The sequence below is a fragment of the Centropristis striata genome, chromosome 3, assembly GCF_030273125.1.
Source record: "Centropristis striata isolate RG_2023a ecotype Rhode Island chromosome 3, C.striata_1.0, whole genome shotgun sequence".
Classification (NCBI taxonomy): Eukaryota; Metazoa; Chordata; class Actinopteri; order Perciformes; family Serranidae; genus Centropristis; species Centropristis striata.
Genome location: NC_081519.1, coordinates 18,133,885 through 18,153,999, shown reverse-complemented (window position 1 = coordinate 18,153,999; position 20,115 = coordinate 18,133,885). Strand labels below are relative to the sequence as shown.

The following is a 20,115-nucleotide window of genomic DNA, read 5'->3' as shown; positions in this document are numbered from 1 at the left end:
GAGATAATAACAGAACGTTACCAGACGGAATTGTTTTAGAGGTAAATTCATGTAAAACCGCTGATCGTGTTGCCTTCAGGGACAGTTCGTCGCATTGTAGCTTAATCGCCTAGCAACAGTTTCGACCGCGATCTGTGATCACATACGCGACGGATTCAATGCAGGAGACGCAACTGTGGCCACCGTCACTAACTGTGCACAACGTCAGCAGCTGATCATAAACAAAGCAGCATGGCTAATTATATTAATAAAAAACATTGTGATAGTGAATTAATCAACATCGCTAACTGTGTCTGGTGCTTGTTGTAAACAAACATGGATCGCTAAGTGAACACCTCCTGCAGCAACAGCACAAACACACTGTACTGCTACAGAGCTAGCTGTCTGTTAGCCTGTTAGCAATCAACAGCCCGTGGCTCATTAACAAACAAAAGGAAAGGAAACAGTAGCTGTGAAGGTCCTCTCAGCAGTCAGAATATATAAAAGGTTTACTTGAAATAATAAGGAAAATAAAAACATGTAATGAAAATTTGTGTAGATGCTTGATTATTTTACAGAGTAAAGACAAGCTTTGCAAAAATAAAATTGAAAGGACAAAAAAAATGCAATAGATACAATAGAACAGCTGTTTAAATCCTCCTCCTGTAAAAGAGTATTGGTTGAGCATTTAAATGTGATGGCTGCAATTGGTGCTGAATTCTTATGCGTTAGTATTTCTTAAGCAGGTGTCAAGTAACCTGGAACATGTTTCAAACACTGCACGTGACTTGGCTGTCGCGCGAATAAAATAAGTCTTGTGTAAAATGTGTGTTAAATGTGCAATTAAAACATAGCAAGGTGTATCAAAATTTGTCTGTGGTTTGATTTAGAGGCATCAACTACAGTGGTCTGACTGAAATGCGTTAATTATTTGGTCTTAAATTCATTGAAAGGTTATGGAGAGGTCATTGAAAAGTTGTGGAAAACCATTGCTAAAAAAGTGTACGAACCCTGTATAAACTAAGTTTAGGACTGGACTTAGATTGTCAGGTTAAACCAATCTTATTAAGGTTGCATAAATATTAAGACTTACTTAATATAAGGGAGGAAGTTATCTACCTCTCCTTCTGGGCTAAAGCCTGAGGTTAGAGCTGTGTTGCTATGGCAACCATCTGTTCGACCATCAGCTCATGATGGTAAACGTTGTTATCCAACATTTATCATCTTCCCGTTTATAGAAGAGTAATCTCTGACCTGATTATAGCTTTCTTTATGTATAGTTTGTTCAAAGTTTCAGATTCAAAGTTGTCTTCTTTAAACAACTGATGGGTTTTTGATTTTAGGATAAAATCCACGTACTGCCAGTGAACTTTAACACTGAGAAATTGACAAAATTGTCAGAATAATAAAATAAAAGTGAAACCAAACTGTCAAAACATTGACACAAGAGAGTATGAACCTCCTTCTGGTAGCTTTAATAAATTGCTCTCTTGTGAGATGAGGGATGGATGCTAGGACTCAGCCTCCGCCCACAATGATCCAGAGTGGGACAAGGCTGCTGTGGTACGAGGCCCCTAATGCCGGGGTCATCCCAAACTCATCTGGTGCATTCAGCCTCCTGGTGGTGATGGTCATTTATGACAGCCTGGCTCATTCAGTTGTTTTTCACGGAGGTTTCTGTTATATAGACATATAACTTTTTGTCCAGGATGCGGCTTAGCTAGGAGACAACCACAAAGCAACCCACCTTTTCCTGCATTATATTTCTCCAGCTGACAGTTTTCAGTGGTTAAAAAATATTTGTTAAATGAAAAATTTTCAGTGTAATGTGCATTTGACTTCTACAAGACATGATCTTTTGCCACAAAGTGTCTCTGTTGCTGTTTCATCTGCCACTTTCTTTTCCACTAAGTGTCTTGTTTCATCCATAATGCATTGCATGACAGGCTGTCTAAGTTGGTCTTAGTCACTCATCTGGAAGCTTTGTGCAACAGCTAAGTTAAAGTGTCTGTAGCAAATCTGACTTAAAGTTGCATTTAAGACTGGGTCTATTTTTATGGAACTAGCCCATGGAGCGAATGGATTAAGAACATCAAATACACACCAAATTAGTCCCTGTTTATGTAGGCATCAAACTATTTATGCAGATAGGGTGATCATACGGGGTTGGATCAATTAAAGGAGATTTGGACAGACTGAAACTTCACACTGCGCTAATTAGGCAGCCAGACGCTATGCTCAATAAATGGAAATGTATTCCTTTCCGTTCTTTTCCCTCTCTCTGTTTGTGTGCCTTGCGTCACCCCAAGGAGTTTAACAGAACGCTTATTCTTCATCTAATTTTCCCCAACTCCCCATTGCTTTCGTTCCCTTTGTCTCTCTGCCTCCATCCCTCTCCATCTTTCTTCTCATGCTGATAGCTTGTCCCACAGGATCCCAATAGTTGTCAGTAATCAAGGAAATCACTCTCAAAGAGCTACAAATAGGTCACTTATCTGATGTCTGGTCTGATCTGACAGAGACAGACAGCCAGTTAAGTCCCTTGCATCTGCCTCTCTCTGCTATTTTTAGCATGATTAGTAGCCATTCTATCTGCCAGGAGGTAGTGAAGTAAGAATGAAAGATAGCGATGGATTGAGAGAGGAAGAGGACGATAGAAATCCCAGCTTTCATCATTAGCATTCCATTCAAATGGCTCAATTGAGCAGTTGTCACTCATGGGATTCCCAGGACTCCGGGAAGCCGTGCTTCTTCATTTATTCAATTTATTGATATAAAGACTCTTCATTAAGAGACACCAGCAAATGTGACATCTGGTCTCAGGTGGCCTTGATGTGGAATTTTAAACAGGCGTGGAAGCAGAGGCCGCGTGACGTTTAAGAGCTCCTTTGTGTCCTCTTGGGGCTTTTCCACCAGTGTGTCAACGACACACAGTCCGCTTTGAAGTTCCAGTGGAGAGACGGATTGCACGCAAACACACACACACACACACACACACACACACACACGCAATCCGACACGCAACAGTGTTGTCCGGATGCAGAGACCATGGCAGGTGAAAATTTCATACGAGTGTTTTCCACATGACGGCCTTGTTAATTATTGAACTGAGCTGGTCCTTTTGATCCTTTGGTGTTCTCACAGAGAATCTCTTACCTGTCATACACACACATACATGGATACAAGCTGCCTCTAATGCTACAAAGAAATACTTACATGCAGAATTAGATGCAAGGTGGTGGATTTCTAATGCTCTTGTCATCTTGGCAGTGGACAAACATGCTTGCTTCATGAACATGTATGTACATTTATTATTGGAAATCAATTAGGAACACAGTAGTTGGATTGATCTGCACATATTCATAGATATGGAGTTCCATCCAGTAACCACTTTTTCTCACTGCTGGTTAAAATAATGTGCTGTCATCCCGAGGGTCGCCTTTCTGTTTACTGGTTTAATAAAGAGAATCCATTGGACCAAAGGGATTGGCATATTTCATTATACAACGTGAACAACTGCAGATGAATTATATTTGTGATTAACAAGTCTGTCCCAACACTCACTCAGTCTTCATACAAGTTGTGTATCTCTGATTGTGTGGTGGATCTCAGAGGGAATTCATGAGTATAGTCCCCCTCCAGACAAAAAAATTGTTTTTTATTTTTATGGCCCCCTAAAATGTGTGACCTTGACTATACTGACTTCTCTCTGTACAAAGTTTGTCAGCAGAAAAGTGAATGTTTTCACAGAAGTGGTCGGTTGGTAAATTGTATTTAAGACTAGATCTAATTCAGTCTTAACTAATTTCACATTGACAGTAACTGGAAATGACTTGTTAACAGGCCCATCTGGTAGGGCTCTGTAGCTGAACCTGCCATTCAAAATATCTTTTTCTTTACCCAATGCTTGCTAGTTGCCATCTCACTTTAGGACAAGGGTTATTATAACCATTGCCTGTATACAATGGTTTCTAAAGAGCTGAATTAAGGCTCAAAGTGGGTGGCTCCAGTTGTCGCCATTTTTGCAGTCTCTAACTTCTTCTATCTCCCGGCTATTCAAAAAAAAATCTGTGGCAAGCCACCCATGAGGGCAGCTGCCATGCACTTAATTAAGCATACTTTTAATGGGATAGTTCAGGATTTGGGACATTAAGTTGTATGAAATACTTGCCTGTAGTGTATTAGATGCAAAGCTGTTAGCTTACTTTCCAAGCTCTGGTGTTGGAGTTCTGGCAGGTTCAGATCGTTGAATAGATTGTTCTGACAAGCTGGCAGGGTCACTAAACTAGAGGCTTTCACTCAAAATGGGTCACCCATTCCAGCACAAAACAATGGTCCTTGTGCATATCAGAAACCATTTTCAGATGGCACTATTTTGTTTCATGAAAAAGCCAATAAATACAATGACAGCTGCAGCCAGTACAGCACACAGACCAGCATACACATAGTTGTACACACAGTTTTGTGGAGTAAAACCCTTTAGTTTCCAGGCCCTGCCAGCTTCCGGGAACTATTCTGGGGCAACAGAGCCTTCTCAATAGCCACCCCCTCCCTCTGGAACTCTCTCCCAAAAAACATGAGAGACTGCTCACCTTCAAAAAACTTATCAAAACCCACCTTTTTCAAAACTGCTTTTAATGTATGAGCAGTGTTGCTGATTTTAATTGTTTGTTTTTATTTGTAATTGCATTTTTACTGTGTTTTAACTTTAAATCATCTTTGAGTATCTTGTAAAGCACTCTGTAAATAAAATATATTATTATCATTATTATTATTATATTATTATTCTATCTACTGTACGATCTGAACCAGCGAGATCTCTCAGCCCCTGGGGTTGATACCTGATCAAAACACATCCTGCGTCAATGGATCAAAACAGTTAGTGGTATTAAAAAGTAATTTGCGTTAACTCATTATTATTGTGCTAACTTTAAGAGCCCTAATGGTTTGGGGTTTTGTTCCTGCAGCTCGAGCAGATGGGACTCTTTATGGTATGCCTCAGTTAATTTCTTATTGTTTCGAATAGTGACGCCTTAACATGTTCTTCACAGATAATACAGAGAATTTCTCGGGCATGTTCTCATTACTGAAATGCATGATCCGTGTGTTCTGCACCGCGCGTTACTTGTCTGATGACACTGAAGATGAGGGTGAATAAGCAAATTATGTTATTATTTATGCCATCAGTTTATCCTGCTTTGATTGGCAGATGGTGGGCGTTGTGAATAATAAATGTAATTAGTCTTACTGTATCATTGTCATGCTACAGTGATTACATGTACGCCAAGTAGAACAGCCTGAGTGCACTGATTGATCGCAGTAATACAACACTGTACATTACACCTGAACCTGCAGGGTCCACATATGGATTCTGTGTGAAGTGAGCTCAGGAAATGAAAATTGCGGCTGTGAAAGCTCGCAGCAGAGTGCTACACTGTGGGCGTGGGAGGACCACGTTGGAAATTAAGAGAGAGGGTATCATGTTCAAACAGAGAGATGTTTTATGCAGAAGCCGCCGTCAACGCTGAACGGATGAAGTAATTTCATTTTCATGCATGATCTGCAGCCCCACAGACCAGGCAAATTGCATAGGAGGGGAAGGGAAAGATAGAGAGGAAAAAAAGAGCCAAGCCTTCCTTTTTTCTCCATTTGACTCTGTGATTATTCCCTCTGACTTGTAACCATAGTGATGGTTCAGTCCCACTTCAAAAAACGAAAATGAGTCAATGCAATCTTCAGAAGCTGGAGGAAACATGATGTCAAGATAAAGCTTTTAAAAATAGATCGAACTGGTACAGGATCCATAAATCCAATTTATCAATCCATAGTAGTGGGCTTAAAGAGGCATTGGTCTCTGTAATTTGATTAAATGAATCCTATAAATTTAAAATATATCACTCAGAATACAGCGATATATTTTGGGTTGCAAGATAGTGATTTTCATCCACAAATCACAAGATGAATCACTGTGGTCATGCCTGATACGGAAAGAGAAAATTCTGGCTGACAAAATTATCTTCATTTGTCATGCTTTACTCAGATTTCTTTCTAGTGAAAATACTGTATAATTTTACCACTTCAGACCCATAAAAATTATTCAAATTAAACAATCTGAGTAGGGAAAATCACTCTGAAACACTCCCGAACTGAACTGCTCACAACTCAGAGACAAGTAACCTGTGAAGAGCACTCGCAAGCAGACACTGATTGATTAACTATGAAGAGAATGAAGTGCAGAAGTACTTTAAACCTGCATTCTTTCTAATGGCCAGCAGGAGGCTGACTCCACTAGACTTTACTAGAAGTCTATGAGAAAATGACCCCACTACTCACTTGATTTATTACCTCATTAAGAATTTTCCTAATGAGTTTGTGGTCAATCCTTAGTTCCAAGTCTTCTTCCATACAGCATGGTATTCATTCTGTAAATAATGGCCCCATTTAGAGATAAATAGACAATAAAGCAGGGTATGCTTTAGGACATGACTACTACCTTGTGATTGACAGGTTTCTGTGTGTTGTGACGTTTTGGTGTCACAACTTGTCTTGTTCAGTGTTCAGTTGTAATAAAAGACATTCCAAGGAGTTGGCTGTTCATTTTCAATTAAAGATTCACCTTGAAAACTGAGCTAGGTAGTTACCGCTAACGTTAGCTGGCATCTTAGCCTCCTGCTTCACAGCTTGACACTGTTTGTTTTCATAAAGGCATCATTATTAAACTGAGACTCTTTCATAATCAGTTAAAAACAGCTTTTAACAGCTTTAACTTGAGTGTCTTGAGGGTCAAATCTGCACAAATATTTCTGTAATTAATTAGAAAATGTTATAACTCATTCTTACTGATGAAATAAGTGAAGAAAAAGAAAAAGTATTCTGAATGTTCAGAGGTGCAAGCCTTTGTATTCATAATGGTAACACTTTCAGACCCGCCAATTTAAGTAATGTCACATTAACCTTGCTGCATTGTGCGGTGAGACAGTAAAATCCTCTGAGTCCATTGAAAATCAATGCCACAGAGAGAATGCTTCAACCCCATCTGCCTTTGTCTTCTTTGAAATCAGCACGGCGCTGAGCAAAAGTATTGATATTTTTTATTGCATTGGCAGTGGAGGCGCCCACACTGAAACTTGTTCAAAGTAAAATATATCACTCTTTAAATGTCACATTTTGAATTGTGTGAGAAATAACAGCTGAGGTGTTAAAGGTGGAACCGACACATTGAGATATTAAGCGGTGGACAGACATAGTTGAGCATAACAGCATGAGTCATTTTCACATCATCCAGGCAGGTAGCCCTCAGAAATACCAGCTGGCAGTAAGGCAGTAAGGTCTGCTGAGAAAGCTGCCATGAAGGTAAAGAAAACCAAAAACTCAACAGGTCAGACAAAATCATCTGACAGTGGCTGACTGCACATTGTTCAATTTTCAATTTTTACCTCCAGGCTGCAGGTTTCAAAGCCTGAGCACAAAAGAAAGATGGCAGTGGAATCAATGTATCTATCAAACATCCCATGTCCTCTCATTCTTTTCTCCAACTTGAAGTTTTACTTCACAATATGTTTTTGACAATTTATGTCTCTATGCTCTGATCATTTTGTTCTTTTTGTTCCACGTGAAGAAAAAGCCTGTAAAGACCAGACTAAAAAGCACATTTTCCTCAAATTGTTCCTTGTTTCTTTTCTCAGATCCGCTCAGATCAAGACAAGGCTGTTGGCATCCGCTACAGCATCACGGGAGCAGGTGCCGATCAGCCCCCGAGTGGGATCTACAACATAGACCCCATCAGTGGCAACATGTTTGTCACCCAACCCCTGGACAGAGAGGAGAGAGCCTCCTTCCATGTAAGAAAGGAAAAAGTCTGTCTTGTCTGTTTCTGTTTGCCCTGTAGCTCCATTAACGTCTGTCTCATTATCTCCTGATTATCTCTGTGGAAATGTGCCTTTTCTCTCCCCCATCTACCTTTCACTCTAATGGTGCCTGCCGAAACAAAACCACAGTATCTCCAGGTTCTGATTGATTCTGAAGCCAGCAATGAAAGGACGAATGCTTTGACAAAACACTCAGCCACTCTCAGCTGGTATTTATATTGAAGTTTAACAGAGGAGCGCAGGATGGATAGAACAAAGGGAAAGAGACAGAGCCAAGGTGGAGTGCAGGAAAACTGTTGTCTTTGTTCTTACCATCAGAGCTAATGAGCAGGTGCAGCTTCAAGTGTGTGCATACATGTCTTGAATGCTGATATGATGTCTTTATACTATGAGCAGGGTCGGGTCTCTCTTTTCCCCAGTTCTTCTGTGTATATTTTCTTGTAAGCTCAAACACAGACCGTATAAAGTTGTAACCCACCTGACCAGACTGTTGACCCACATCATCACAGTTCACCCACTCATCACCATAAATACTCATCAGCGGTTCCTCCTGGTCAAAGGTGAAAGAAAGTGTGTAGTTTGAAAACCACATGGATTTCAAAACTCCCGATCACAGGACAACAAGTTGTGAACTGTGAACAGTACAGGACGTGTTTTTGTTCCAGTGCCCTGCACAGATGTGATCTCATCCCCGGTTCTCTGAAGCTCAGTGGGCCAACTACCACCTCATCACACACTAGTTGTGTTTGTGTCATAAACAAATTTCTATGCACATTTTGGAGATTGGCATGAGAAAAGCTTGATTGAAACACCATAAATTCAATAAACTTTTGAAAATGTGCATAAAAGTTTTTATGTTTACTTGAGGTGTTTTTTTTTGTCTTTTTCTAAAAAAAATTGTTAATGTGCTAAATGTTCTGACATAGCGAACATTTAACTCACATGATTGATCAGCTGTTTCTGCTCTGATGGTTAAGACGATAAGACACGTGGCTGGCCAAAGTTTTCAGATTAATTACTCCTTTTTGTTGTTGTTGTTCTCTCTCTCTCTCTCTCTCTCTCTCTCTCTCTCTCTATCTGTCTCTCTCTCTCTTTCTCTTTCTCTCTCTACTGTTTACTGATGTAATGTGTAATGTGTAATGTGTTGCAGGAGGCTGATGGATCAGCCTCCTGCAACACATTACATTGCCATCTTCTGAGCAAAGTATGTTTATGCAGCTTTGTTTATTTACACTAAACTTAATAAGACATTTTAAAACATTGCTTCAAATTTTAGTTAGTTAGTAGTTAGTAAATTTATTTTTGATTTTAATGGAAACACTGCTACTGACACTTTGTCACAGTCCTTGGTAAGTGTGGAAATACACGGTCGCCCCTTAAGTTGGAATAAAATATTTTTTACCTCTTTCCATGAAATGATTGTAACAATGTGATTTATTCTTGACAGATAAAGTGTATATCTTCTCAAAAGTTTATTAATCAATCTCTTCCAAACATATCACAATGAAAATGAAAACACAACATTAATAGAGGATTGTGTCTGAAAAACAAAATTATTCAGCTTAATGAGTGACAGTGAAGTTGTCTCTAAGCCTGAACTGTTCTTTTTTCCTAACCTTAATTAAGTGGTTTTGTTGCATAAACATAACCATTTCCTGTCAACATGGAGGTTTATTTAGAAAAGCCACAATGCATGGGATTAGCAGAAACTGCCATGATAAAGAGTTCCAGGTCCGTCTGTATCTGATGGCAAGGGGTGTTGATCACAGCTTCATTATACTTATATTTTTAAGTTCATAAAATATAAAAAAAAAACACAAATATGTAGGATATTACTGCATAAATTCGTAATGTAATGTTACATTACAACATTTAGCTGTGTGCTTACTACATAATTATTTGCATTTATACAGTAGAGACCCAATCACAAGTGGTCACTCACGACACATGTAGAGATGTATTCAGATCACCCAGCACTGTATGTCCTGTTCTGTATGTGTTTCCCACTTTCCCATCTTGTGTTTCTCCCCTGTTTCACTTCATCACCCCCACACATTGCTCCATGCTCACCTTGTGCTCTTTGCAGCTGTGCTGTTCAAAAGTGCAGGCTGACAGCTGTACAGTTAGCACTGCACATGGCCCGTAGGTTTCCCCACCACACACACACACAAACACACACACACACACACACACACACACACAGGAGAACTGGGAGTTCATGACTGGCCCCAGTGGAACCGTGGGTTAAACAGCTTGGCGGATGCGTGAATTAAATATGCAGACCACATGAGACTTGTTTTAACGCTAGGCCATCGGTTCATACACACACATTACAGGTTTCAGTTTATATCAGCAAAGACTAACACCTCCACTCGAGGTGAGCGCTGGTGTCAGCCTCGCAACACCCGCGTGCCTGTCAGCATGATAGATGGCTGCGCTGCTGATAGAGCTAATTCAAAAGCACGCTGCTGTCTCAGAGGAAGAATAGAATAAAGGAGTGGATCTCTGTCAGCGCGCACTCTGAGCGGTATGCACACATTATAAACACCAATGCACACACACACATGCAGAACGTGCGATGACTATAAACAGACACAAAGCTCTACATGATTGCCTTCTTGATTGGTTTGTCCCGTTCTTCTGTGTGTGTGTGTGTGTGTGTGTGTGTTCCGTTTAGTTTCAGATGAGCCTCTTGCTGCTTTACTTGCTATGTTCAGGCTCTGGACACTGCGGCGTGTGTGTTTTGTTGTCTCTCCATACCTGCTCTTACACTCAACAAGCAAATTGGGATCAATAAAGCAGCCAGGTTATTGTTCCCCGGGAAAGGACAGCCGCTCAGTAAACAGTTCTTATTTGACACTGCCTGTAGTGAAAACAGCATGTTAGGTTGAGGGCACTTCAAGTTGAATGCGGCTCCTATTTAGACTCCCGTGGACCCATGCTGCCTGTGATGTGATGTATGATTTAGTGTAGGAGAATGCAGCCAAAGTTTGACCCAGGGGAAATTTAGTCCATTGCTTACTTTCTTTCAACTTGACAGGAAGTTCCCAGCACTGCTGCGCTCTCACAGGCCAAACTTTGCTTGTTAGTTTTGGGTTCAAGTGAAAAGAGAGACAAGGCTGCTGTTTTTGACAGACTAGCACCAGGGGGAAGTGATCTGCGAGGTGAGGAGAGTGGGTGTTAGCCTGAGCCTCGGTTTTGTCAGACAGATTCTCTGTGAGTCAGCCGGGCACAAGATGAGAATTGAGCAAATATGAGAAAGTCTGCAATTTTTTTTTGTTTGCGTAGAGGCATGTACCTCAGCGTACAGTGAGTGTTTGTACAGATGCACGGATCGGAATGAGCTGCTGGTGCTGCTGGTGGTGCATTGCTGTTCATTTTGAGAGGTGGTGTGGTTCAAATTGATCAATATCCTTCATGTATAGTTTGTATTATTTATATATTAATATATCAATTATTTATATATAAATGATAACACTTAGCATGCCCTTTCTGCTCGGTTTGTACATTTAACCCCCCAAAACCCCTTAACGAGTGCATAAGAATATGTAATTACATTCATTTTAAATCATTATACATACAATTAATAGGTATTTAGCATATCAAGCAATAGCAGAGAAAAAAAAGCACTTTCTTTTTTATTTCTTTTACTTTTCTATTTCTGAAAGTACCATGCAAGTATGTTATATTATGTGTAAGGGAACCAATGGACCAAAGACAAACTGTATTTCTCCTCTGTGGTTGGTCAGTCATACTAAAGCACACCCTGCAGCATACTGATGTCACTTCACACACATACACGTACATCTGCAGTCTGTGCGACACACACACTCCTCCAGGCCCTTAGATCACATTTCCAATTCCTCCACCGAGCACAGACACACACAAACAGACTCCGGTGCACACACACAGGAAGATGCATACAGAGTTGTGAATATAGATATATGAATGTATATGTGGTGTATGCAGGGATGTACACACACAAATCCACAGGCAGAAAGGACAAAATGCACATCATTATCACACACACACACACACACACACACACACACATGCACTGAAGCAGTCACACAGCCACACATCCCTCAGTGTGCAGTGTTCACAGCTGAGAAAACAGATTGGGCTTGTTTGTTTGTTGGGTCTCCTCTCCATGTTTGTTTGCTGTGCTTCAGCCAATGGAAAACTAGCATCTTGAGGATCATTAAGTGGCTAAAGAGAGCTCTTCTGATTGGCTGTATGCGTCTCCCCAGCGTGTCTCCGTGCACTTCTGTCCATGTCCGTTTTGATATGTGTAAACATGTGTCTGAATTGGTGTTTTGGATGTGAATGCTCCGGCGGGCGCATGTTTGGGTATGTTTTGAAACATCCTTGACAGGCAGGCACAAAAGCCGACATGATTAGTTGTGTTTCGGCGAAGGCAGGTGCCGCCATTCAATCTTTCATGTCACCCCACAATACATCACGACTTCCTGTAAATAGGCTGGCGGGCGGATCCTCCTCAAGTGTGTTGTGGCAGACAAAATATTTTGCTGCCAGCGTGTCAGTTATAGCCAGAATGAGAGGCCCTTCTCCTCTTACCAAGCCAAGCTGTGATTGAATAACATTTCTGCAGAGGATATGGATTTCTAGGCAATTGAATGAGGGTAATGTAAGTCACAGTGAACGGTGCCGGTCTGGTTCCAGGGCTATTACAAAGCTTTGCGTTATGTTAGATATCATTAGTGGGGATTGGTGGGGAGTGGAGGGTGTGTAGCAGCAGTGGTGGAGATTAAGACATCCCACTGTAGATGATGATTGCTTTTGTCAGTCCTCCCTGTTCGAGCCCCCACACCCCCACACTGCCTCTTTGTGTTTCCATCTCTCATTTACTTGCACAAGCCTCAGTCACTCTCCTCTTCTTCCCTTTTTCCCTGCACCGCTCTTCATCCTCGTCCTCTTTGCTCTCTCTCTCTCTCTCTCTCTCTCTCTCTCTTCTCACACTGTGAGTTGTCAAGGAACAGCTCATCAGCCGGAGACATCCATCCAAATGGCTGGCTTTGTCAAAACAAGGCGAGACAAACATTCTCCCCACAACAAAAAAGAAGCCACAGCATGAGCAGAAAACACCTCTCTGATATTTTTTTAAGGCCTCTGGCTGTGCTAACAACAAAATAGGTGTTGTTTGTGCGTCTGGAACATTTCACTGCTTTGCCCCTTCCTGTGTTGTTGTGGTCCGTGCCAAGATACCAACAGGATACTCATGCCCCGTTGGCATAGAGAAAACACAACATTTGCCAGTTTAATGAAGATGCCAATTAACAAAGTCAAAGTTGTGTGCTGAGTTTGTTCCAGTCCAAACAGTCTGTAGAGATTCGTATCAATCAAGCCAGTGGCCTGTTGTCTGTCGAGCTACATTTGGAATATTTATTCAAGTTCTTATTCAGAGTTGAATGCTAACGAACGCTTCCTTTGTTTGTGTGCATTTCTGTATATATTGACAGCTGCGAGCCCATGCGGTGGACATGAATGGTAACCAGGTGGAGAACCCAATCGACCTGTACATCTATGTGATCGACATGAACGACAACAGACCTGAGTTTCAGAACCAGGTGTACAATGGCTCCGTGGCTGAAGGGTCCAAACCAGGTAAGAGTTATTTCTACTCTTCGTAGACACAGCTGCATGTTAATACAGGAGTACATGCAATAAATTACACCTTTATTACAACCTGCAAAACTACATGCTTCTTTCATCTGTTTCTGCAGTGAACCAACTCCACTTTACTGGTTATTTAGACTGAACAAATTATTTAGTTTGTAGTCCTGTATCGATCCGAACAAAGTGCTTTTGCAGACAAGGCCGGCTTTGATCACCAGACGCTCTAAATAATCTTCTTCAAGTTACGTGCTTTGATATAAACTACAAACCGACTGTAAGCTAATCCATCAATAAATAAAAGTTTGAGTTTATTTGACAAAAAAAAACAAGATAAAAGCCATTCTTGAAATTAATAATGCAACATAATTTTGATTGCTTTTCTCTTGATTGCCCTTTAAGGTTCGATTGATATTGAACCAAAAAACAAACAAACAAGATTTAGGAAATTAAATCAAAATAGTGATATTGTTTGTTTTTTGAGCAAATAAATGCTTCTGGAGATGGCATCTTCCTACGTTAGCATCTCCAATTATTGTTATATTCTTCTCTTTAATGAGACTTATTTTTGTGGACAATTCAGGCACAAAACACACAGCAAACTATACACACAATATTCAGATGGTGTTTTTGTCATTCGTATTTTTAACAAAGGTAGAGGTAAAGAGTAGGGGAAAACCTGAATTTATTACCCACTGCTGGACACTGTAAGACTGTGCCTGAATTATAATGTTTTATTAATCAAAGCAAACACTTGTGACCAAGAGCCTTTTTATTTTATTTTATTTCTTGTTCATAATCTTGCAACCCCTCAGCATTATGTTTATGACTTGTATTGAGGGTATTGACCCCAAGGTTGGAATTCACTGCCTTAACAAATACTTCTGGGGACTTGTATATAGACATTTCAAAACACTTACACAGGGAGAACATGGAACATTTTTGATTGATTTTTGGTTTTGCCAGAGTTCTAGTTTTTTGTAATCTGAGTAAGTAACTGACTAATCATGTCTGAGCAGGCTATGGCTGACTGCAGGTAAACAGTCCACGTGGAGAGCAAAAGAGGCAGAACACATTGTCTGAAATACAATCATGGAACCCATTGTCTATAGTATGCTGACAACTAGCCTTTTATTAGCTACACCTTGAGCTACATTTTTTTGTATCTGACAAAATGTTTTCTGCACTTTGAACACCTGCAAAACATATACAGTCATGGAAAAAAGTATTAGACCACCCTTGTTTTCTTCAATTCCTTGTTCATTTCAATGCCTGGTACAACTAAAGGTACATTTGTTTGGGCAAATATAATGATAACAACAAAAATAGCTCATAAGAGTTCAATTTAAGAGCTGATATCTAGCCATTTTTCATGGTTTTCTTGGTAAGGATTTTGGTTATTATCATAGACGATATAGATATCACTAGATATCAGCTCTTAAATTAAACTCTAATGAGCACTTTTTGTTGTTATCATTATATTTGTCCAAACAAATGTACATTTAGTTGTACCAGGCAATTGAAATTGAAGAAAACAAGGGTGGTCTAATAAGTTTTTCCATGACGGTAGATTAACTTAATAGTGACAACACACGGAAAAGGAAGTCTTCATCTAGATTTCTGCGGGCTACCCCAGAAATATCTAAAACACCGTCAGTCCAACAGCCGATGGGTTCTGAGATTGGCCTCTATGTGTCAGCTCTGTAATAGTATAATCTGTCCTGAGTGTACCCCATCTCTAGCCAAATACCAGCTGGGATCGACTCCAGCCTCCTACCCCCCTCTATCCCCACAACTCTGGATAGGATAAGCAGTTAAAGACTGTAAATGGAAGGATGGATTTGTATTAGTGCTGTCAAAATTAAGGTGTTTTTGCAACACATTTTTTAATATTCATCACATTAAAAAGATGAATGCATGTAACGCAAAAAAAAACTGCTGGGCTGAAGCTGGATAACTTTGAAAGATACAGTGATGATACTGGTACTGTGTCATATGATAATAGAAGAGCTAAATAATCCATTATTACCAAACATGTCGTGATAACTTGCAATATCTCAGGAAGGGGTCTCATTAACACCAAAGTACAACAAAAAAATATGCAAGACCATTTTGGAAGAGGTCCCTCTCACCTCACAGTCTTTTGGTCTAAAGACAGACAAAAAAAAGCTATTAATTTCAATTAATTACAGCATATTGTGTAATTAATTGTGATTTTCATGTTTGTACTTTTCAGATTCAGGCTTATCAAACACTAGCTCAACAACAAAGCTTATATTGTGACTACAGAAGACGTAAACAGGAAGTGCTGATGCATTTTATTAGTGGAGAATAATACGAGCCCAAACTGCACTTTCTGTTCAGATTCGAATGGCTGGGTCGTAATCATGAACTGGGTCGTAATGGAAGCTGTAAAATACTTTTTACTAATTGTAACTATTTCAATGAATGCACAGGAAATGCAGTAATCCACCGGAAGCTGTGCTCCAGACTGATTTATGAATAGCTTAAAAGTGCATTGGTTTAAGAATTGCATGAAGAAAGTGTTTGAATGTTCCGCAGCCTCTTGTAGCTTAATGGTCCTGTTAAACTCTACTTCAGTCAGTTTGACCAATCAGATGGTCTTTTTTTTTCCATCTTCAGAGGGCCCTTCAGAAAACCTTTATGTTTCAATCTAGTCTCCTGGAATAAACTAGGACTTTCAGTGCAACTAACATTGGTGAATTTGCCGTGACTCTTGGAAGTTTTCGGGCTTGGTTCAGACGAGGACGAGTTCATGAGATATTTGTGTCACAGTATCTTGGCTCGATGCATCATTATCAGATTCTGCAGAGCATGGAGAGATGTAGACCTCGGAATCAGGGAACAGAGCTGTGGTCAGTGCGAAGCCAGAGACGAGAGCAGAATGTGCAAGTAGCTTTCATGTCTCGACTGGAAGAACTCTTGTTCTAACAATCAGACCCCGAGGACCCATGTTTGTCTTCACAGCGTTCAGATATTGTTCTGCTACAAAGTTTAATCTCAGGGGAATCTGTAAACAATATAGGAAAGCATGTTGTGTGTGTGTGCATGAGTGTGTATGGATGAGCAAGTATGGGATTCACTTTGTTTGTGTGTGTGTGTGTGTGTGTGTGTGTGTGTGTGTGTGTGTGTGTGTTACTCCTCAGTGGAGCGTGAGTCTATATACAGAGCTCCTAATTAGCGAGGGCAACCAGACATTCCAAAAGCTACTTTCTTTGTTTTTCACTCTGATAATCTCTGTTTAGTTTCAAATGAGAGCATGCAACGACAAAAAAGTGTTTGAATTAAAATTTGTCAGTAGCAGAAGCCAATCTGTGATACCAATTAACAAGAAATATATTACATTATGTACAGTATAATTGCCCTGCTCTTCATTAAGCAATCACTGCCAAGTAGCGTTTGTTCATGGAGCACACAGTGTCAGGTGTTGAGGGTTTTGTCAAAAATAACATATTGTGTGGAGCTTCCTTTGTTCAGTCCCTGGTTTGGAACTGATGAATTATAATTAGGAAAATAGGCTGTAAAGCCACGTTGGCCTTTTGCCTGTTTAAGAATGACTGCAATTTATCTTCAGTGTAAGTTCAAGGAGACATTTTATACTTTTTTGGCCCATTTAAGCTTTAATATATCCTCCGCCAGTTAAATCGTTTACTCACTAATAATGGACCCAGTTTAGATCTCAAGTTAAGTGCCACACAGTTTTGCTGAAGTTGGTTTTTATACCCAGCAGCTCTACAGATAGAGAACGGGCCTACGGCCTACTTTGAGATATACATCGAGGTAACATTAATTCCTATCAATTGTGACTTTATAAAAACTTTTTTGAGTTCACTCACCAGACAGTCTTGTTATGCAAAATCATAAAACCTAAGGCAACAACCAAAAATATTAAGTTTCAATAAAATAACTATATGAACTAAAATAGAGTACACCATTGCAAAAATAATACTTACCCTTTCTAAATGGTTAATGGACTGCACTTATATAGCACTTTTTTAGTCTTTGCGACCACTCACAGACGGCACTCATTCACCCATTCACATACACATTTATACACTGGTGCCAGAGGCTACCTTAAACCTGCCATCATCAGGAAACAGCATCAGGAGCAATCTGGGGTTCAGTATCAAGTCAAGTATCAAGTAGGCTGCCATGGTCAGGGATAGAACCACCAGTAGAAGAGCACCTCAGCAGCTCTGACTTTTTCTTACACATATTCGCTATTTTGACCCACTATAATGTTTTACTTGGCTTTTTCTTATAATAGTGCCATTTTATGGGCACAGTTGACACAGCAGCCAACAATTAGTGCATTAGATGTGAGGTTTTTCAGGCAGCACTTTGAGCATCTATGCTTTAAATCCTTTAAACTTAAAGGTATACTATGCAGTATTTGTCTCTTACTGTTTGTAAACACAATAATCAAACTCGGCCCCTCCTCTCTGGCTCAACGAAAGTGAAAACACACCCCAGATTTACTCTCGTTGTGGAATGAGCTTTGTCCACTTGGCTGTGTGAGCTTCATTCATAGCTTTAACACCTACAAACTCCCAAAATTCAACAAAATGCAAGGAAAAGACAGAATCCAGACAGAGGGCAAGGTCTCTGCTGCCACACACTTCTAGTGGGTCGTAAGCGATGTTTGAGAGGGATTATTATGCCAATACAAAAAGCCCTCTCTAGAGCCAACATGGTGGACTCTGTGGGAAATGACCTGCTCCCTATGAAGGGCTCATTATAAGCAAAAACACAACGATTTTCAGCCGATTATACACTTCTGAAAACATGGTCATGAATATTATATTCCTTTTCTGCCAATAAATCCCCCTAAGTCCTACACACTAGGCCTTTAAATGATTTTGATTGATCAAAAAAGTGAAGTAATCACTCACAGATCCCCGCTGTGCAGTCACTCGCATGTGACTTGAATCATTCTGTGGAATCGAAACGCAACCATTGGAAATCCCTGAGGTGTTACTCCAGGTGACACACTCTCTTTTGGTCCTGGCTACAGGTGGTGTGTTAGACCTGTCACAGCTCTGCAGTTGACAGGTGGAGCTCGGGGCACGCTGTCCAGAGACGCTGCTGGAATATCTCCACTCTCTGTCTCCCTTAATGCCCACAGCTGGCTTAGTGGTCAATAAAATAAATTAAAAACAATGTTTGTTTTATGTCGGCACCGATGTGAAGCCATGCAAACAACTGGTGTTGTCGAAATAAAAAATAAAAAAACTATAATGTATCACGAAATTGAGAGGACGTCAAGACATAGCAGCCTCTATCTTGTCTACAGAAGTCACACTTGATGTTGTTACTTCTCCTTGTGTTGACAAGCTGTGCACTGAAAACTTGACTACTTGACGTTAGCGTTTGTTCCGCCTGTGCTGAGGATTGGAAAGATTGTATTTCAACTGAGGAACTTGTTTCATGTCATGATGCCAGACAAATCAGTCAGCTCGGTTGAGGGGGCAGATTCAAAGGTCTGGACCAAGGTTACTCTATGGTCCCAGAAAACTCACTACAATTGTACTCATAGTGTGATTGTCAATTTAAGCAGATAGCCATGAAATGCTTCGTTTAGCATTAGTTAAGCAAAAAAGTTGTGTTTGAATATCCATGCATCCAAGAATGGATTCCAGCTCAGGAATTTCTGAAATACAATAACTTTATTTTGCTTTTGTTAAGCTTCCTTAAAAGTTTATTTGCACTGATCTGCTTTTGCTTTTCGGGTGCTCCGCCATTTTAACTTTTTCTCGGACCATAGATAGTTTAAGGTCAAGTTCTTAATACAATTTACAGTATATTGTGGTTGGCTGAACTATTCCTTGTGTAACTACTTTAAAATTAAAATTAAAACCAACTTAACTTAACCTCCCTTAATTTATCAGAAAAAGTTTGAAACTGTTAAAATGAATCCATAACGATTTCTCTTTCATGTAATGATGGCTTGCAGCCAATGCTCATGCTCCCAATAGAAACTGAAGAAATATTCATCATCACCCTCTCAGCGGAAAGGTATATATTTAACATTTCAAATGTTTTTTTTAATGTGTGGAAGCCTTTAGTATGAATAGTTGTTCAATAAAAAATCCTTGGGCCCTATGCTATATGCCAAGCAAAGGGGGGTTTATGTGTAATGCTGCAGTAGTATCACATTCTGTATCTACAGACCCAGATATCAAAGATTCTCTGAAGCATTACAACACATCTTCACATCTAGCGCTGTGTGAAAGCCATCAAAGAGGGAGACCTACAGGGAGCCGCCCTTATCGCTGTCACCAGATGTTACGTAGGGAGAGATCCGATCAAGCCGTCAGCCAGGATCAGTCTGAAACGGCTTCATTTGTCACTTTCTGCCAACGGGCCCCCGCTCAGCACCGAATCAACCTGTGACTAATAGAATTTAATTTGTGCAGGTAATCAAACGTGACAAAACAGAACATGACAAAATGAGCTATCTGATCACACTCAGCTTGTTAATGAGGAATAAATGGGATTCAATCTGAAACTAGGGATTATCCTGAGAAACCTGCCTAACCTGTTAAGTATGTGCAAATAGGTTGTTTTGGATTGTTTTTATTTACTATCAGAAAAAATGACTCTTTGTCTGAGG

At 40.1% G+C, this 20,115-nt stretch overlaps 1 protein-coding gene across 1 annotated transcript in view; it reads left to right on the top strand.

Moving 5' to 3' along the window:
* Window positions 1-20,115, top strand: part of cdh4 (cadherin 4, type 1, R-cadherin (retinal)) — a 261,145-nt gene that overhangs the window by 195,648 nt on the left and 45,382 nt on the right. The window contains exons 6-7 of the mRNA XM_059329049.1: window positions 7,665-7,820; window positions 13,328-13,472. Coding sequence (XP_059185032.1) covers window positions 7,665-7,820; window positions 13,328-13,472 — 301 coding nt within the window. The remainder of the gene's footprint in view (window positions 1-7,664; window positions 7,821-13,327; window positions 13,473-20,115) is intronic.